This window comes from Pseudomyrmex gracilis, unplaced genomic scaffold (genome assembly GCF_002006095.1).
Source record: "Pseudomyrmex gracilis isolate BER0280 unplaced genomic scaffold, ASM200609v1 scaffold_201, whole genome shotgun sequence".
Lineage (NCBI taxonomy): Eukaryota > Metazoa > Arthropoda > Insecta > Hymenoptera > Formicidae > Pseudomyrmex > Pseudomyrmex gracilis.
The window spans coordinates 168,432-186,524 of NW_018020785.1; the positions used below are offsets into that span (position 1 = coordinate 168,432).

The following is an 18,093-nucleotide window of genomic DNA, read 5'->3' on the forward strand; positions in this document are numbered from 1 at the left end:
CTCCGCAAAAAAATCAATAGAGTTTTTCTTTTTTTAAATCGAAAGGTTTTTTGAACAATTCTGCGTCGATCAAAAAAAACAGATTGAAAAACTCTCCGGTAGTTTTGAAGATATAAGCGTTCAAAGAAAAAAAAAAATCTGAGACAATTTTTTTCTCGAAAAAAAAGGCTTTTTGGTTAACAATTCATAACTTTTTGTGTATATATAAGATTTTTACAAAATTCTAACGCAGTTTTGTATAGATTCGTTTGTACTTTCAAGGACAAAAGTGTTTTCTAAAAATTGTAAAATTAAAAACATTTTCACAATGGGTTGTTTGGGATGTTCTTTGAAGAATGCATTTTTCCTAACTTTGACATGCAATGTTTTAGCCATAAATCAATATTTAGACATATTTTTTTTTTTTTTTAATAGAAAAGTTAAAACAATCCTGCGTCGATCAAAAAAAAAAAAAAAAAAATCGGTTGAAATTTGAAATCGGAATCGAGTCGACGAGTTAGTTTTTGAATAAAACTGAAAAAAAAAAAAAAAAAAAAAAAAAAAAAAATTGAGAAAACCTCTAGTAGTTTCAAAGAAACGTTTGAAACGTTTCTGCGCGCCACGATCCAATAAATCGCTATAAATGTACACATATTTTGATAAAATTATGAAAAAAACAACAATTTTTTTAATATATTAGAAGTGCTCAAACTGAAAAAAAATTTACTTAATTTTCAAAATGCCAACGTTTTGTCCAGACTTGAGTCTCTCCAATGACCTTCACTATTGTTTAAGATCCTAAAGTTTTTTTTCATGGCCTTCAGACGTCGCGCTAAATTAATACCTAGTAGAGACAGCTTTAAAACTTTTAGGTGAGTCTCGAAGACCCCATATCTGGTACTGAAAGTTTAAACATGTTTATGTGCGCTATATTTTTTAATCACGCCGTAAATACAAAACATTCATCTAAGAGTGCGATAAATCATCCCTTTTATCACAATCTTTGTAACTATATAATTGTTATATTATTGTTAATATGAAAATCTCTTGTACCAAGAGATGTTTTTTACAAAAATACTTATTTGTGGTTAATCATATTGTAACAAACTTATCATTCTGATAAGTATTCGCTTCTCATGATATCTTTGTGCACTTTCAGCGTTAGTAAATCGATATTTAAATAATCAGGACAATATAAGTCAGTTTGGATTTAAAAAAATCTAAGAAATTCGGTTTTATGTTATACTAATGTATATTAACGCAATTTATGATTTGTTATCTATTTGTTTCAACTATTTTAAAATACGCGCTTTTATGTATTGAAAAAACAGATAATATTACAGAAATAACGGTAATATAACTTTAATGCCGTGAACAAAGCTATAAAAATTTCGAAAACATAAATAGTATGCAAACCACATTTGGAATATAAAACGGCGTGAACAAAATTTCGCATAATTCCTTTTTTAATATCTGCCGCTATTTTTTACATATACGCATTCTCGAATTCTCGAATATAACTGAAATAAAATAATAGGATTAGCTTTACTTTTTTGCAAAAATTAAATATGCGCGCGTAAAATGTACATAAAGAGCTTATAATTATAACTTGATAAGTACGTTTGTGTGTGAAAATGTGTGTAAAACATTTATTTTTTGTAGATTAAAAAAAAAAAGATATGTAGAGAACAAATATGTACATACATCGTACTTAAATTTAATCTATACAATTCAGTATATATAAACTTATTTGCACAAATTCTAATTTTCTGTTTTAATTAATTAATTAATTGTTTGTTTATATATTTTGAATATACAGTTTAAAATAAAAACACAAGAAAACTTATATACATAACTTGTTATTGTTAAAAATTGTTCCAATTGAATTTATAACTTGTCATCTTGTGTGTGTGTGTGTGTGTTTTAACTATATATTATCTTAACTGTATATATATATATATATTATTTTGATTGAATCTTATCAGTTTTTTTATGACAATCAGTAGATTATAAGTAATTTGTATTTTGTTTCAGTAATAAATTTCAATTCTTGTAATCATTCCGCAGATTAAATTTAAAATGTTTTTCTGCTTTTACAATACAATTGATATTTTAATCAAATTTAATATGAATTTTTCAATTACTGCAAGTTGTTGAGATTAGTTGACTAAAGCTATTTCGAGTCATAATACTTACAATTGTAGGAAAACATACATACACATGTATTACATTTCGCATACAAGATATACAATATTCTCTAGTGCTGTTAAAAAAAGCGTTGCAATGTCACTCTTCAGCAGTCTTTTTTCATGTTGAAAACTGTTCTTGATAGAATCCGTTATTCAAGCGCGCGCGGTCGCCACTAAAATTTACTGCTCTCAGGTTACATGAAAAAATGTCTCCGTGAAAATTTTGAAAATATAATCTCAACAATGTTTTTACTTTATCTCAACGAAGAATACTTTAATTTAGCGACACTTTTTTTATACTGTTCGAAAACTATCAGAAAAAATTAACAAGACAGAGAAAGAGAGAGAGAAAGAAAGGTATCGGTAAATTAGTTTGAAATTACCGATTTTTATGTCAAAAAGACAAAACCGATATCGCACGTGATGAGATATTGCCAATTATTTATTATAAGAACATCCATATTTTTTTTCTGCATGCAAATGCAAGTATCCAATGCAAGGATCGACAACGAAGGACGAACAGGTGTCCCCCGGTGTAGACAGATCGCGTAGCGTGACGCTTGCGCGAAACCCTCGCCAGGGGTGAGAAGCACCGGCAAGCCAGCCACCGGTTGGGGGGTTACTGGTAGTGAAATAAAAGCCAGTGGGGTAGTAGTTCGCGGCGGAGCAACTCTTGCGGATCGTATTACTCTGCACATCAGCCTCTTCGAGGTCAGTTATCACTCGCTTTTACTGGTTTATTATCAGTAACGCTAATGCGTTTGAAATCGTCGCGATTTTCTGTCTTCTTCGTCATGAAGAAACATTTGTCAAACAATTTATATTCCAATCTCACCACAACTTTCTGAAATATATTTTTAGAAATTTTCTTCATTTAAATTATTGATATCAGAAACATTTAAAGAAAAATTCTTAAACTTTTTTACTCTGAATTTTAATTTTTCACATTGATTTATATCTTTAGAAATCTTGCGAAGAATCTCATAGAATTTCTCACAAAAGTTTCTGCTAAATTTCTCTAAATATTTATTAGTTTCGGAATATTAATTTTCTCTCTCTCTCTCTCTCTCTCTCTCTCTCTCTCTCTCTCTCTCTTCAATATCTTGATTTAATATCTTTATATTATTTAACAGATAAAGAGAATAAAGTGAATCGAGATATGAGAAAAAATTTCTTCAAATCCAAGATTTTCTGGGATTATCGATTCGATCGAGTGGACTCAATTGAATTTGAGAACACATTAATGGCGACAAAAAAAGTTAGAAGTGGCACCCACTACGATAATAATTGCAATTGCTCGCGCGAACGATCCGCTTGCTGATGTAACCTGTTGAGTATATAATCCTCATTTTTCAGTGATATATTTCGCTCGGTATATCGGATCAATCTTGCGCCTGAATGATATTTTAACCAATAACCATAATTCGTCGGAAACGCAGTGCGAATTCTCTCTTGTCTCTTCAAAGAGGATTTTCTTTGAAAAAAATATATCCGCATTTTCCTTACTTACAAAAATTAATCATCTTTTTAGATTTTTAAGATAAAAACTTTAACTTCAGCAATGTTTGATCGTAGAAAATAGTAACATTTAAATATTCTCGCTCGCAATATTGTGTTTCAAGTTTCTGGTATTATTGGTCTTTCTAAATTTACACTTTCTTGAAAGTTTTTTTCTAAGATTTCGCGAGAAATACATTTCACCTTGATTTATTATTCAACTTATTGATTTGATTATTTTTGATTCTTTCTTAAGTGACTTTTAAGTCAATTAAGTTCTTCTTAATTGAATCATATATATTCTTTGTAAATTCTCCTTCTTTGTCGTGAATTTCCGAATCCCTTGATATATTCTCAACTATTAATCCTGAAATACATATATATATATATACCACCGTTATTCGGAGAGCTTGCGCAACAACCTTCTTTTAAGAAAGGCATCTAAGTTCAATATCCCTCAACAATCCTAAACGGTGCGTTTTCAAATGGACAGTGCTATAAAAAGTGTGTGAATGTTAGTGAGTGTAGTTTTGACTAAGCGATGACGAAGTCAACGACTGTGCAAGTCGTCTTGACGAATTCTTACGAGAACTCGTTGATTCTGTGGAATGCTACTACTTCAAACGGTATCGGAATCAGTCTAGAAACAACGAGCACCAGTCCCACTACCAGTGAAGACGATGTTAATAAACTCAACAATTGGTGGGCAATGCTTGCCACTATCCTTGTACTCGGAACGGCCGCGGGAAACATTCTGGTCTGCTTGGCGATTTCCTTGGAACGTCGACTACAAAACGTCACTAATTATTTCTTAATGAGTCTTGCTATTACGGATCTCATGGTTGCCATTTTGGTGATGCCGCTGGGAATCCTTACGCTTGTCAGAGGTAAATTCACAAAAATACAGAATTTGCAATAATAATAATTTGCCTTTATAATTTTCTTAATTACAATATATATTGTTCTTTATACATGTGTAGCATTAAGTAATATTTAAAAATACTCTTAAAGAGAGTAATTTGTATATTTATTGATATTATGACATTGAGATACAGTAAAGTTGTTAACATTTAATTTCATAACGTACTGAGTAAAATGTTGCGTGCCGATTTTGGGCAATTTAATTAGAGACGAGAAAAGTTAAATCGCGCCAAAAAGGACGTATGAAAATGTTATTTATCGTTCATAATTTTCGAATCTAAAATAAAAGCTTGAGAAATGTTTCAACATTTCCGTGTAAAATGCTGATTATTTGAGAAATATAATCACAAGAAAACAAGAAACCTGGAAAGCATAGGAATGTTACTTACAAAACGACTATTTACTCTTTTGAACAATTTTTGAAAGAAACAAATTGCGTAAAAACTTACTACTATAAGTGATAATATTTAATCGATATTATATAAATAGTATCGTGTTCTCACGCAAAAAATAAATAAAACTACTAATCAAATATAGTTAGACGTTTGCCATGTGTGTTACGAACGCGCTACTTCAAGTGGCCAGTGTATAAAAAGAAAAAAATTGCAGGAAAGAAATGTATAAAGATGTTTGGCTATTTACTGCCGAACGTTATTGTGTCTATTTTTGTACATTTTTTGGAACGAGAAAGGATAAAATTTTTCAATCTTCTAAGATGTTACTCGATTGAAATGTAGAAAAAAAAGAAAAAATATAAAATAAAATTCAGAGAGTGCTATTTACAAACTGATCACTATTTCGAGCGATTTGGCGAAAGGTGAAATTTTTATTGGCATTGCTGCACACATAGTGAAACTAATATTTTTCTACAATCTGAAATAAAATGTCGCGCCCATCTGTTCCATTTTATCTTGCCAAAATCTCATATTATTCTTTTTATTTATATTCTCGCACAGAGAAACTTTTGCACAAATAGAAAAACTAGAATCTTTTCAAAGAAACATTAGAAAAAAAAAAAAAACAAAAGAGAGAAAGATTTATTTTAGTCTCTGTACTTTTTAACCAATTTAAAGAAGTAATTACAAAGTAATTTGAATAAAGATTAGTTTATAAGTAATTACGTAATTTGAATAAAGACAAAACGCTAATTGTCGTTGAGACGTCTTTTTATTAAAAGATCAAAATTCCGCCAGAGTCGTGAGAGAAACCTTATCCGATGGGCGAAAAATCGCTCTATCTTATATATATAGACTATAAACCTTATAGGCGTTATTACGAACAATTTAAGGAGCCGGGAAAACAGGTATATAATCCGCGCTATTTATCGCTGACGTTAGCCACATCGGTCTTCTCGCGTGATAGGGATAGCTCTTGCCTTTGCAAGTATCTCAGAGAAGCTCAAGGCTCTTTGTCGGCCAAAACGAGGCGCGCTTCTGCATAATGGATGGCAGACAACTAGTGATGCTTACTTGATACTCGCAGCTGCAACAGCAGTATAGTTGGTACTGATAGCCGAATTTCCATATTCAAACATCGGGAGTAGAGCGATCGTGTAAGACGTTAACTCCAGCCCGTAGCGCATTCACTGCTATAACGTTTTTTTTTTTTTTTTTTTATCTTCACGAAAACTAGCAGCGATAATGATAATCCGATGTAACAACCTGGAATTAGCTCTCTCAAGAGTGTAACATTTTAATTCCATAAACGAAGTCCGATCGCGAAAAACGTCGCTGTTAAATATATTTTCAATACGTTGATTGACTACGTTGTTTGTCCAAATATTCTTCTCAGGTTATCTTTTATTCAATTCTTATTTGTAAGTGTTTATTTTCGTACAAATATTGAACAAGTACATAAAAGTTCGTATCCGATTTATCAAAAACCCGGTAAAAAATTTGCCATGTATAAAATTGTATGGACGTATAAATTCGACATATAAATTTGCATAATTAGATATAATAATTTTACTTTGTGTATAAATATACATGATTTTTATATATCAAAAACATTTTTTTTAAATATAATAAAAATATAGTTTTATATAAGTTTTTTGTATCTAACATGATACTAATAGAGTTACTTTGTAATTTGATATGGAATATCTCTGAAGCCATTCTCTTGAAAAAAAAAATTCTTCGTGTATAAATTGTATGGACATATTCGGCACATATAAATTTGCATAATTAGATGTAATAATTTTAATTTGTGTATAAGTATATATGAAAAATTTGTGTATAAGTATATATGAAAAATTTGTGTATAAGTATATATGAAAAATTTTTTACCGGGAATCAAGCATTGGCATATAAAAGTTTTTTTATTAATCAATAATGTAATCCGCCGTCGTTTGGCCGACGGAGAGCAGCTCAAAATAAATTATTCTTTTGCAATCTCGCCAAACAGTAAGCATCACCTTCTCAGTATGCAAATTGGCTTTTGCCATGGATTCTGCATGTTCATCTGCTAGTTTCCAAGTGAGTTTGCGTTAAACATTGTTGTAGAATCTATTTTTCATCGCCAGTCACTAGTCAATCCAAAAACGACTCTTTATTTAATCGGTCAAGCAAAGAAACAGCTGCAGAAACTCGATTCAATTTGTTCGCTTCGGTTAGCAAATGCGGTACCCACATATCGAGCTTCAAAGTGCACCGAATCTTTTTTAAATATCGAAATGCGGTTGATCTGTCAATGTTTAATCTTTCAGCAATCTCTTTTGTTGAAATTTCGCGCTAATTGTTTTGCACTAAATTGCGCGCAATATCATCATTTATGATCGGCGTGGCCTGGTCATCAAAGTTCTCTCTGAAATCATCACGTCTAATTTTGCACCAATCATTTTTTAACAATTCAAATTGCTGGTGCACAATCCTGATAGACATCTTGAATGTTTTTACAGGCAGTTTCCAACTTTTACACTCTTCCGAAATTCATAAAGCATAATGCAATAAATATTATAATGCAATTTTTTTGCACTTATTTAAAAAATTTTTTTTCACAACATAAGCTCGATCAAAACATACAAGTCTTTCGCTCAAATAAATATTGAACATGACACTCTTCCATAGATATGCACTATATACACATAACAATCACAATGGCGCTACCATACAGCTTTCCTGATATCTACTGGAATCGGGCACACACTTTTGCACTCGTCCAATATATACGTGCGAAATAATTAGTAAATCATTTTGTTTTTAAATACAAAATTCTTATTTATTATTCCTTTATTTTGTTAGAGTTCAATAGAGAAATGTTTTGATAGTGATATAACAGAAAAAAAAAAAAATCTGTCGCCTCTGTACGGATGACCAAAATATAAATCATGATTCGCGCTTCTTCGGCAAGACATCACGTAATTGTATTAAAGCGTGACTTAATTTAGCCGGGGTAAGATCAAATATAGTACGCGGCCTACAACAGAAAGACGGCGGCCGAGCACGTCAGGTGTAAAACAAATAGGGAAACAGAAGATCGATGCACAGAAATAACTTACACGTATTTACGGGATTCGCCGCTCTAACTGTTCCCTAGAGAAAAAAGGATTCGTACTCCTGCACGGGTCAATCACAACCGTTATTTCCATTACTGTCGTTCTCGTTTGCACATGCATTATGTCACGTGATTACATGAGAAATCTGAGTTCATTATTTGTGAATATACAAAATCATTTCTCTCTCTCTCTCTCTCTCTCTCTCTCTCTCTCTCGTACGGCGCATAAAAAATAATTTTTAAATAATATTAATTATCAGTACCATGTATGCGGAAACATTTTAAAAGATTTCGGGATATGACAAGAATTAGACTAATAGATGAAAAAAGTTTCTCCATCTATCATTCATTACATTAGCTAAAGTCGCAGAGAGATAAGAACTTCTATCATGCAAATGTGAGGAGTGAAAAATTCGCAAAACTGAGGATTCATTAGCAAGGAAATAGATTTTGGAATAGCAATTCGTAATGAGCAGAGCGTAAGACGGAGGGATGGAGTCAGATTAAATGGAATATTCATTAGATATAATTATTCGTTCTCTGGAAACTTAGGAAAAAGATCGGCCGATTAAGCGTAGATAACGCGATAACTTCTGGAGAGAAAATATATATCCTTCATTCCCGAGGGATACAAGATGGAGGGAAAAAGATCCTGAGATCTTGACGCGTGACTAAAGTCGGATATTCTCGAAGATTTATGCATCCGGCATTTTAAGTTCTACAACTGTCAAAAAAAAAGCAAGTTCGAGAAATTCAAATATACCAAATATATTAGTGTATACGTATATGAACAAAATGTTTTTATACTAACAATAAATAAAATAAAAATATATTATATACTACTTTTATACTAATCAAATATTATATACATTTATAATTTAAAAATTTTTTAAATGTCAATTAATTATTTAATTATGTAATATAAATAAAGGTTTGTTGGGCTTCTTCAATTTATGTTTATTTTTTTTTTTTTATAGTATGTATATAACAATACGTAAATATAAACTCAATTTAATTTAATGAACAATTCTCTTTGTTAATTTCTTAAAACGTAGAAACGAATAAGACTCGATTTCTGATCTGGCAGGACTTGGTTCTAACACGTGCATGTGCGTGCTAACTAAACTGATTATGAAGATAGGACACGCGAGAAATATGGTTAATTGTTAAGTGTTCTATTGGGAAGACACGTCTATGCATCCTGTGGACTCCTACGGATAGAACAGAACTTCGAAACGTGTCCTTAACTTTATTATGCGCTTAGAGAGAGAGGCACTTTAATAAAATTACACACAGAACCCATCGGCGCATCCTGACGCGACTACTAATATCGGTAATAGCGATAATATCGATACTAATTGGAGGAAAGATGCTTTCCTTCTCAGAATAGGAGAGAGAGAACGTGTTTTAATTAACTACTTATGTTGGAAAGTTAATCGAGAATAAACAGATTATCGATTTTCGAATCTCTCAATTTTTTGCTAATAAACTTATGTTGAAGACTGATATTACGCGATAATTTGCGTAATTAATGTGTAATTAAATGTGTTACATGTAATATGTAACCTGTGTGTGTGTGTGTGTGTGTGTGTGTGTGTGTGCGTGCGCGCGTGATATATGTATCGATTATTCGTAATTAATTAAAAGCCTTTTACCAAAGGTGTATTTACTTTGTGTTTATAGTAAGTACACGGAACTAGAACGCGTCAGAGAATTTAGTGTGAAGATACACATACATATAATTATAACGCTCTCTATATTCTGTCTTTTTTCCTCTTTCTATAACTAAAATATCTCAATTTAATCTTAGATAGATTATACAAGTAAGTAACGTACCTAGTAATTATTTTCACAAACATTTTGAGTTTCACGAAAACGGAGAAATTAATACTAAAAAAAAAAACGGAAATTCAAATCTATTATTGACTTGTTAAATTGTCAAACAAACCTAAATCTCTTTATAAATATACACAAGATATTCGTCAAAATCCATAATTCGCATATTGCGCGAATATTGTTCAGATTTTTTACTGTCACTCATCTATCGTCGTTGAAGAGAATCGTTGTAAATAGAACGTGAATGAAATATCAAGCGTTATACTTTTCTCCTATAGCTTTAGCAAAGCGGAGATGGAGAATATCAGAAAATGTTAAAAGATAAAATTCTTTTCTCGCCATCTCGACGCAACAAAACATAAAAGAGAGATTGTAGAGCCGCGTTAAGTAATATATTTAAAACTCTACTTAAAAATAGTTAATTAAAAGATTCATTATTTGAGCAAAATCTGCATGTAGAATCTTATTAGCCTGTTCAAATTCAAACGTTGCTTCTTCTAAGTGAATATCTAAAGAGATTTAAGTAGTCTATTCGTAAGTGAACGTAGGACTAAGCGATGTTCTCACAACGCTTTAGGAGAAAAAGTATTTAAAATCACAAATTAATGTCGAATTATAATATATGTAATTTTATATTTTCAAACAATATTTAGTATTTTAATATTTTAATTAATATTTAAATATTTAATATTTTAATAAGAAATTGATAATTTTAAGTATTTAAAAACATTTTTATTTATTTATTAATTATTTTTTCATTATTAGTATTATTTTTTATTTATATTGTTAGTATTATCGCACATTATACTGAATGTTGTTCAGTTTTTTATACATACTATCTTGGTATATAAGCTTTACAAAAGTATATTTTTTATTTAAATAGCAGTATTATTTAAAACATTACAATGTACTGAATATATCGTTATAAATATCGTTATAAAATGTTGCCTCTTTTATAAGAATAAAATGTATAAAAGTGCGATTGTGTGTAATAAGGAATATCTAAAAAAAATGATACAGACAAATGATATAAAATTTCAACTGCAAATGTATATCATTACAAGAAATATAATTACTAAATGTGATGCAATTTGTAGCATAGTGAGTTTACTGAATAAACTTCTTAATGAAAAAGATATTGAGGTAACAAGTTACAAACTTAATAAAAAAAGCCGCATTTATTTATATCATGTAAAATTGTTTGAATAATATTTAACATTTTATGAAAACATTTATATTGATACAATAAAACAAAGTGGTTTTTTTTCTATCTCAAATATATTAAATCAGGCCCGACTTCTCTCGTTATGAAAGAAATGTCTGGCTATGTTAATTTTATACTACTACTTGTGTGTATTACTCTAATTATTTGAATGCGTTACAAATGATAATTCTAAAATTTTACAGCAACATGTTCTAATTTATGTAAATAGACAATTTTAGTGAAAATTAATCAACTTGTCGACGGAATATTGTCAATCAGTCCATGACGATAATCGACCGTTTAATTAGGGAGCGGTTCTTGTGGACGACCTATAAATGGCAATCCTGCATTCCATCGTGTTACGTATTATACATATGTATATGACGTTGTTATGCATATAACGCGTACATATGTACATGTTTTCATAAAATTAATGAAATCTTTTTGCTAAATGAAGTTTAAAAGTGTTTAACATTTAAAAGAAATACGAAGAGAGAGAACATAATGTCTTCACAAGCTGTTAACATACTTTTCCGTAAATTCTTGCATTGTTTCAAAATAATGCATTTCATGTAACACGTTTTTAATGATTACATTGAATACAGAACAATGCTACATCGATATTTCGAGTGAATATGAGGTAAGATATATTTGCGTGGCCTCTTGAGAAGAAATTACTGTTAAAGCGAGATGAAAAAAAAAAATGAAAAAAAGAGAGAAAGAGAGAGGAGAAAAAAAAGAAGAAAGAAGAGGGAAAGAATGATGAAAGAATGGAACAAAGAAAAAAAGAGGATAGAAAGGGTAGAAGGGAGAAAGAAATACTTTAAAACGCAGAGCTTATCGACTTGTGAGTTTGTCGCGGCAGTTTTTATCGGAACGAGGTGTGAATGTGATAGGTCGAATCATTGCAAATCACCCGGGTGTGTGTACAAGCTGACACTCGAGATATCTTGGCTCATCCACTTGTACTTCGAGCGCCAAAGCAAATCGATAGCGCCAATTTATTCTTCTCTTCCGCCCTTTGTTTTGCATATTCTGCTGCAAATTTTTGCCTAGATTTGGTTCACTGAGAAATACAAAAAATAATTTGATAATTAAATTTTTGCTCTGATTCAAATATAGTATTCAAAATGGTTAAATGTTTGAACATTCGAATGTTGTACGAATATTCTAATATCTAAATAAAATTTGATTTAAGTAATTTTACACATACTTGTTAAGAATTGTAAATATTTTTTTCACTAAATTTTTGAGAAAATAAAAAAATTATTTGAAGCAAATACGGATGTTGGTGTGTGTAGTTGTGGTATTAATTTATTGAAACAAAGTCGTATAAAACGTTTTCGACGTTCGGATTAGGTCTTTTTCAATATAATTTTACAAAACAATATAATTTCATATAGAAATTTGCAAGGATAATACAATAATGTTGTTGAAAAACTTACAAACAATGTAATAATGGTCCTCACACAAGAGTGTCGAACTAAAAAGTTCATGATGTAGAAACAAAACTTGACCACCACTTTACAAAGTAGCAAGACGCTTGAAAGAACCGAACAAGTGTGTCGATTTAAATAGAAATCAAAGCTTACACTTGTTCAGTTCTTTCAGTCGTCTTGTTACTTTGTATTAAAGTGGTAGTCAAGTTTTGTTCCTACATCATGAACTTTTTAGTTTGACACTCTTGTGAGGACCATTACTACATTGTTTGTAAGTTTTTCAACAACATTATTGTATATTATCCTTGCAAATTTCTATATTAAATTATTGTTTTGTAAAATTATATTGAAAAAGACCGAAGGTCGAAAACGTTTTATACGGCTTTGTTTCAATAAATTAATACCACAACTACACACACCAACATCCGTGTTTGCTTCAAACAGTCATTATCAACGCTTTTATATTAAAAAAATCTTGAAGCTGCCTACACACATTATTACTTAAGAAAATTATGTAATAAAATAGTTTTTTATCTTCTTTTTATAAGACAGTTAATACCTGTGTATAATTTTTATATTAGGTTAGTTTTATATTAACTATCTCTCTCGATTTTTATAAAGAAAACGAAATCTATGCTTAAGAAAATTTAATTAAGATCAAACGAGCAATTAAAGAATTTGATTTTACGACTTTGATTTTGCAACTAAGATTGTAAAAGGGAGCTTATAGAAAGGGTCGATTTTTTACCAATTGTTTGTGTTTTAATCGTTTGCGTAAACTCTCGCTTGTAACCGCTAATCTTCAAATTGATATGAGAAGCACGTATCGGAATTTTTTTTAACTGTTTTAAATCCTCGCGCGCTTCGACGAACTTTAATTTCTCTGACATTCCGTTAAACAAACAAAAATTCCAGAACGCCCTCTTGCCGTCGCTTTTGCTAATGCTGCAACGCATAGTTCCTGGAGAAGCTTATTACCTCGGATACCGAACTCCCACACAATCTCCTTCTTAGGTCCTAGATTCCGCAGTCGATAACTTGCAGAGAAAACTTGCTTCTCTACGAATCTCCGATAAGCTAGCAAAAGCTCATTATGTCGACTATTAAACACCTTCTTGCATTTTGATTTGCAAAAGCGATCGATATTTAATTGAGCAATGTAAGCTGCAATGCAAGGCTGAATAGCGCGTCGATACACGAGATTAATTCGACGTGTTTACTGGAAAACCGTTGTAATCCCAATTCAATTGCCATAAATATAGGAAATGTATTATATAGTTGCAATCGATTGTCACAAATATCGTACCGCGAATTTCAAAGATTTTCTCACTTGTTTTTCATCGCCGGTGATTCGTGTATATACGTGCGAAAAAAAATAGAAATATCGATTATTTCAATTAAAGAGAGTTTATTAATATACACAGATCGAAAAATTTCTATTAGTTTCCAAAAAATTGATTAATCTGATTGATTAGTCTGAATGAAGAGCACACATTTGTGTAACAATGTTTTTTATTAAAACATTTTTGTAACAATTTTTATTTTTTGTTTTTATACGCTTTTATACTCCGCCAAGTATATGTTCTCTATTACACTTTTTTTTTTTTTATTAAGATAGTATTTTTTTCTAAGTGAAAATGTTGGAGAGTTCAACTTTCACGAACTTTTTATGTTTGCGTTAAACGTTTCTGGATCGTTTATAGAGACCAAAAAAAGTGAGTGTGTTATAAAAAATGCAGGTTTTACGATACATATTATAATATCCGCATTTTCGTGATGTTAAAATATTTCAACATTTCATCCCGATCCAGTTCTTTTATATCTTTTGAATATAGAAAATTTAAGAGAGAGAGAGATGTCGCGTGCGAAAATATGTCAAAATAACGTCATTTGTATACGGATTTATACGATAATTATATAGACCTTGGCTTTTTGTCTGTGCCATTGAAACGAGATTATGTACAATTGCTTCAACCTCAATAGTTATTGAGAGAAAGAGAGAGAGAGAGAAAGAGAAGGGAGAAGGAATTCTCGCCCGAATAATACCGTGTGCGGCTGTGGCGGCGGTGGCATCACCACCGTCGGACAAATGACATGCAACCCCCATTTACTCTCTGCTACTTCTGGCCGACTTACGCTCCGCGCCAATGCGAACTACCTATACGTCATCCGAGCACAAGTGCGCGCGATGCCGATCGTTAATCCCTGCTAATATTTCTCGTTACGTGTCGCAATAATGTACCGCGCCGCACCACGTTGTACCGGCGTTGCGTTTCCGCCGATTCGTTCGTTCGCGAAATTACATAGCCTTACAAACCGCTATTTGAGTTCGCGATAATAACGGATGATTGTTGCAAGTCTTTCTACGTAGCTAATTTCTGCATCGAACTGCCTTTATATATTTGTATTAAAGTTTTCAAACTGTGCGAGAGATGCGATCAAATTCGTCACGAACAATTTGTCACTCTTGCTAAAATTACGCGTGATTTTGTCTGTAAATTATACATACACATATATATGTATAGTTTTCATACGTACATTTCACGTACATATGCGTATCTGTAATATCTGGCAAAAATGCATTGCAAAAGAAAATGATGTATTTTTCGAATTGCTTGAGCAAACATATTTTCTTGAGACAAAAATATCAATATTTATTATAGTAAATGCACATCAGAGCGAATGATTTCGCGAGTGCGTTCGCATTCACATACATATTTTACAACGTATATAATTCATCGATTATTTTTATTCTCTACATGCGTATATGAAACACAATTAAATTCTCTACAATTACTGATTAAATAAAGTTGACCGGTGTGTGAATGCAAGCGCGTACTAGAAACTGTTAATGCGGCCTAGAGTATACGTAATTAAACTTTTGGAACACGAATTACGTTCACTGCGTGTACATAAACAATTAAATTTAGATTTTAGTATATTTATTTATTTATTACTAATAAGAAAAGTAATTTACAGAGACAAAATATAAATCAAAACCTAAATCGAAATAGTTTTTTGGCAAATTTGTGCAAATATAATTAAATTTTGTAACCCGTTTCGTAAGAAATCGAAAACTGAACTACACGAATTACGGATTCCCCTTTCTCTCTCTCTCTCTCTCTTTCTCTCTCTCTCACTCTTTTTCTTTCTGTCTTTGTGCGAACAGAATTGCCAAAGATTGCCATTAAAGAAAACAGATTATTAATGACTCGATGTTGGTGCTGTCGTGTTACTAACCCTTGTAACTGTCACTTTTCTCGATGTCAGTGATTAATTTATTCGAGCGAAGTCTCCTCTTTTATCCTAAAAATAATATTAATTTTAAAACATATATAGCTTAACGGTCTTCCATGATATATATTTTTATTTGCTTTTAAATATATCTGCTTTTAAATTTATCTGCTTTTTAATTCAGAGTATTAAACTCTGTATTGTTTGTATATATTTTGCAAAAGTTATGAAAATGTAGATTTAAATCTAAAAAAAATATAGAGATTTATTATTCGCTTTGTTTCTCTAGTAGATTAAACATGACAGACACGAATCCTCGTTATCAATATTACCGAATTATTCTCCATGAATAGTGAATTGTTTGTTATTATGCGTCGACGAAGCCATTCGTTAACCGAAATTTACGGCGGCGCAAAAGCTGCATCGATATGCTTAATAGCGCGATGGTAGCCATATCAAGCACTCAGCAGTGATGGAACGCGATGCAAACGATGCCTCTTTAATAGTGCTTGTTATATGCCTGCGAAATTAAATTTGTTCGCAAATTTTTGCGCGTTCATCACGCCGCTTGCTTTGAGAAAAAAACAAAACACACTATAGGTGTTACATAACCAAGTTCGTACGTGTCAAAATATTGGCACTTTTGGGCGTGTTTTCTGTGAAAAAAACAAAAAATGTTTATGTTTCTTGTATTTTCTTAAAAGATTCTCGAGGATTTACATTATATTGATATAATGTAGAATTAAGTCTTTTATTATTTTGTATCCTGTTTTTTTTTTTTTTTTTTTTTTCGAACGAGAGACAATAAAGACGAATAAAAAAAGAAATAAGGAATAAAGTGGACTGGAATAAGAGAATCTTTGTATTCACAGAGAGAGAGAGAGAGAGCTATTTTATTCGCGCGACCCTTCGGATCAATCAGTCGAAAAAGAAAAAGAAATAGCGCGGTTCAGGATGTGTCAATACATCGTCGCCGTCGTCCGAATTCGAGCTTGCACAATTCTCGACACAATTTCGCGAGATTTCAAATTGTCAACGAAATTTCTACTTGTAAATGTCAAGTTTGTTTTGCGTTCCGACGCATTTGGAAAAGAGAGAGGAGGATCAAACGTTTTTTATAAAACCTTGTGAACTTTTTCGGCAAAAAATTGTGCAAATAATTGAAATCAATAATTTTTCGATAAAAGTAACGTTATATTGACAGTAAATATTAAAATAGTACAGAACATTTTGTTAGTATAAAACATTTGTTTAACTTCGGAGGTGAAAATAAATGTGTAATAAAGGTAATTTTTTCTATGATTTAATTTCAAATCAAATATTTAAGTTGTTGTTCTATATAAAAAGTTTTGTTCTATATAAAAAGAAGCTTAGTGTGTTACAGGAAACTGACATTTACGAAATTGTTTTTGCCAAAGAAAAAACAACCTCAAATGGAATACGCTTGAAAAGTTTGGCAGAATTATCATATACATATATATATATATGGGTGTGTTTCATATTTCATGAGATTTATGTATACAAACCCGAGGCGTCGTCGACTAAAATTTATTTGTTTTTTTTTAAATATTGATCTTTGTTTTTTTTTTTACGCATATGAAAACTTAAAATGCAAAGATTGCTGTGTGGAATCAAATTTCCTGAACATTCAAAAACCAAAAAATAGCATCGAGTTAGAAACAGATATCTATAAAATTTCGACAAACTTGTTTTTGAGAGAGACAAATTTTTTTATACTTATTGCTATATTCGAACGTATTTTGAAAAAGCAACATTTGTAGATTTAAACATTTTAAACGTTTGCAATTCCGCGCGCTTTCCAGAAGTCGAATTGCTCCAAGAGTTAAACCTATACAAGTCCCCGAAAATCCTAAAATTAAAAAAAAAAGAGTTTGTTACTTTGTAAGTTTTCTGAAAAAAAGTTTCTAGTTTCTTCATGAATTCTGTAAAAGAAGGATTTTAGTCTTGAACCTTTTTCATTTTCCGGCTTATCTTGCCCTCTTTTACCGCTCTGAAGGATCGCTTCGAAGGTGAAAATTTATAACAGCAACGATCGATTTAAAAGGCTTGCAGGTTTCCGCCGCTCTTCGCACGATTCAGAATTTCGCTATCCGCAAAAAGGGAGACGTTTATCCTGAGTTCAAATCACTCGTTACTCGAAAGTTTGATCGCTTCAGGCACTCGACACGCTTTGCTCGAAATCTCCCCGCTGTGAAAAACCTTGAAAGCCTCGGCATGTTGTGCGTACAAAACCATCATTTTCTAACGTCGCTGTTTTCATTCAATTATAATATTCCAACAC

At 31.3% G+C, this 18,093-nt stretch overlaps 1 protein-coding gene across 2 annotated transcripts in view; it reads left to right on the forward strand.

Annotated features, from left to right (window-relative positions):
• The first annotated feature begins 2,827 nt into the window (after positions 1-2,827).
• The window catches only part of LOC109858376 (5-hydroxytryptamine receptor 2A), a 34,145-nt gene continuing 18,879 nt past the window's right edge, over positions 2,828-18,093 (forward strand). The window contains exons 1-2 of one of the 2 annotated variants that reach the window (XM_020435536.1): positions 2,828-2,879; positions 4,185-4,552. In XM_020435536.1, coding sequence (XP_020291125.1) covers positions 4,207-4,552 — 346 coding nt within the window. In that variant the 5' untranslated portion in view covers positions 2,828-2,879; positions 4,185-4,206. Of the gene's footprint in view, positions 2,880-4,117; positions 4,553-18,093 lie in introns of those variants that run through there. The other variant, XM_020435537.1, reaches the window with a different exon arrangement.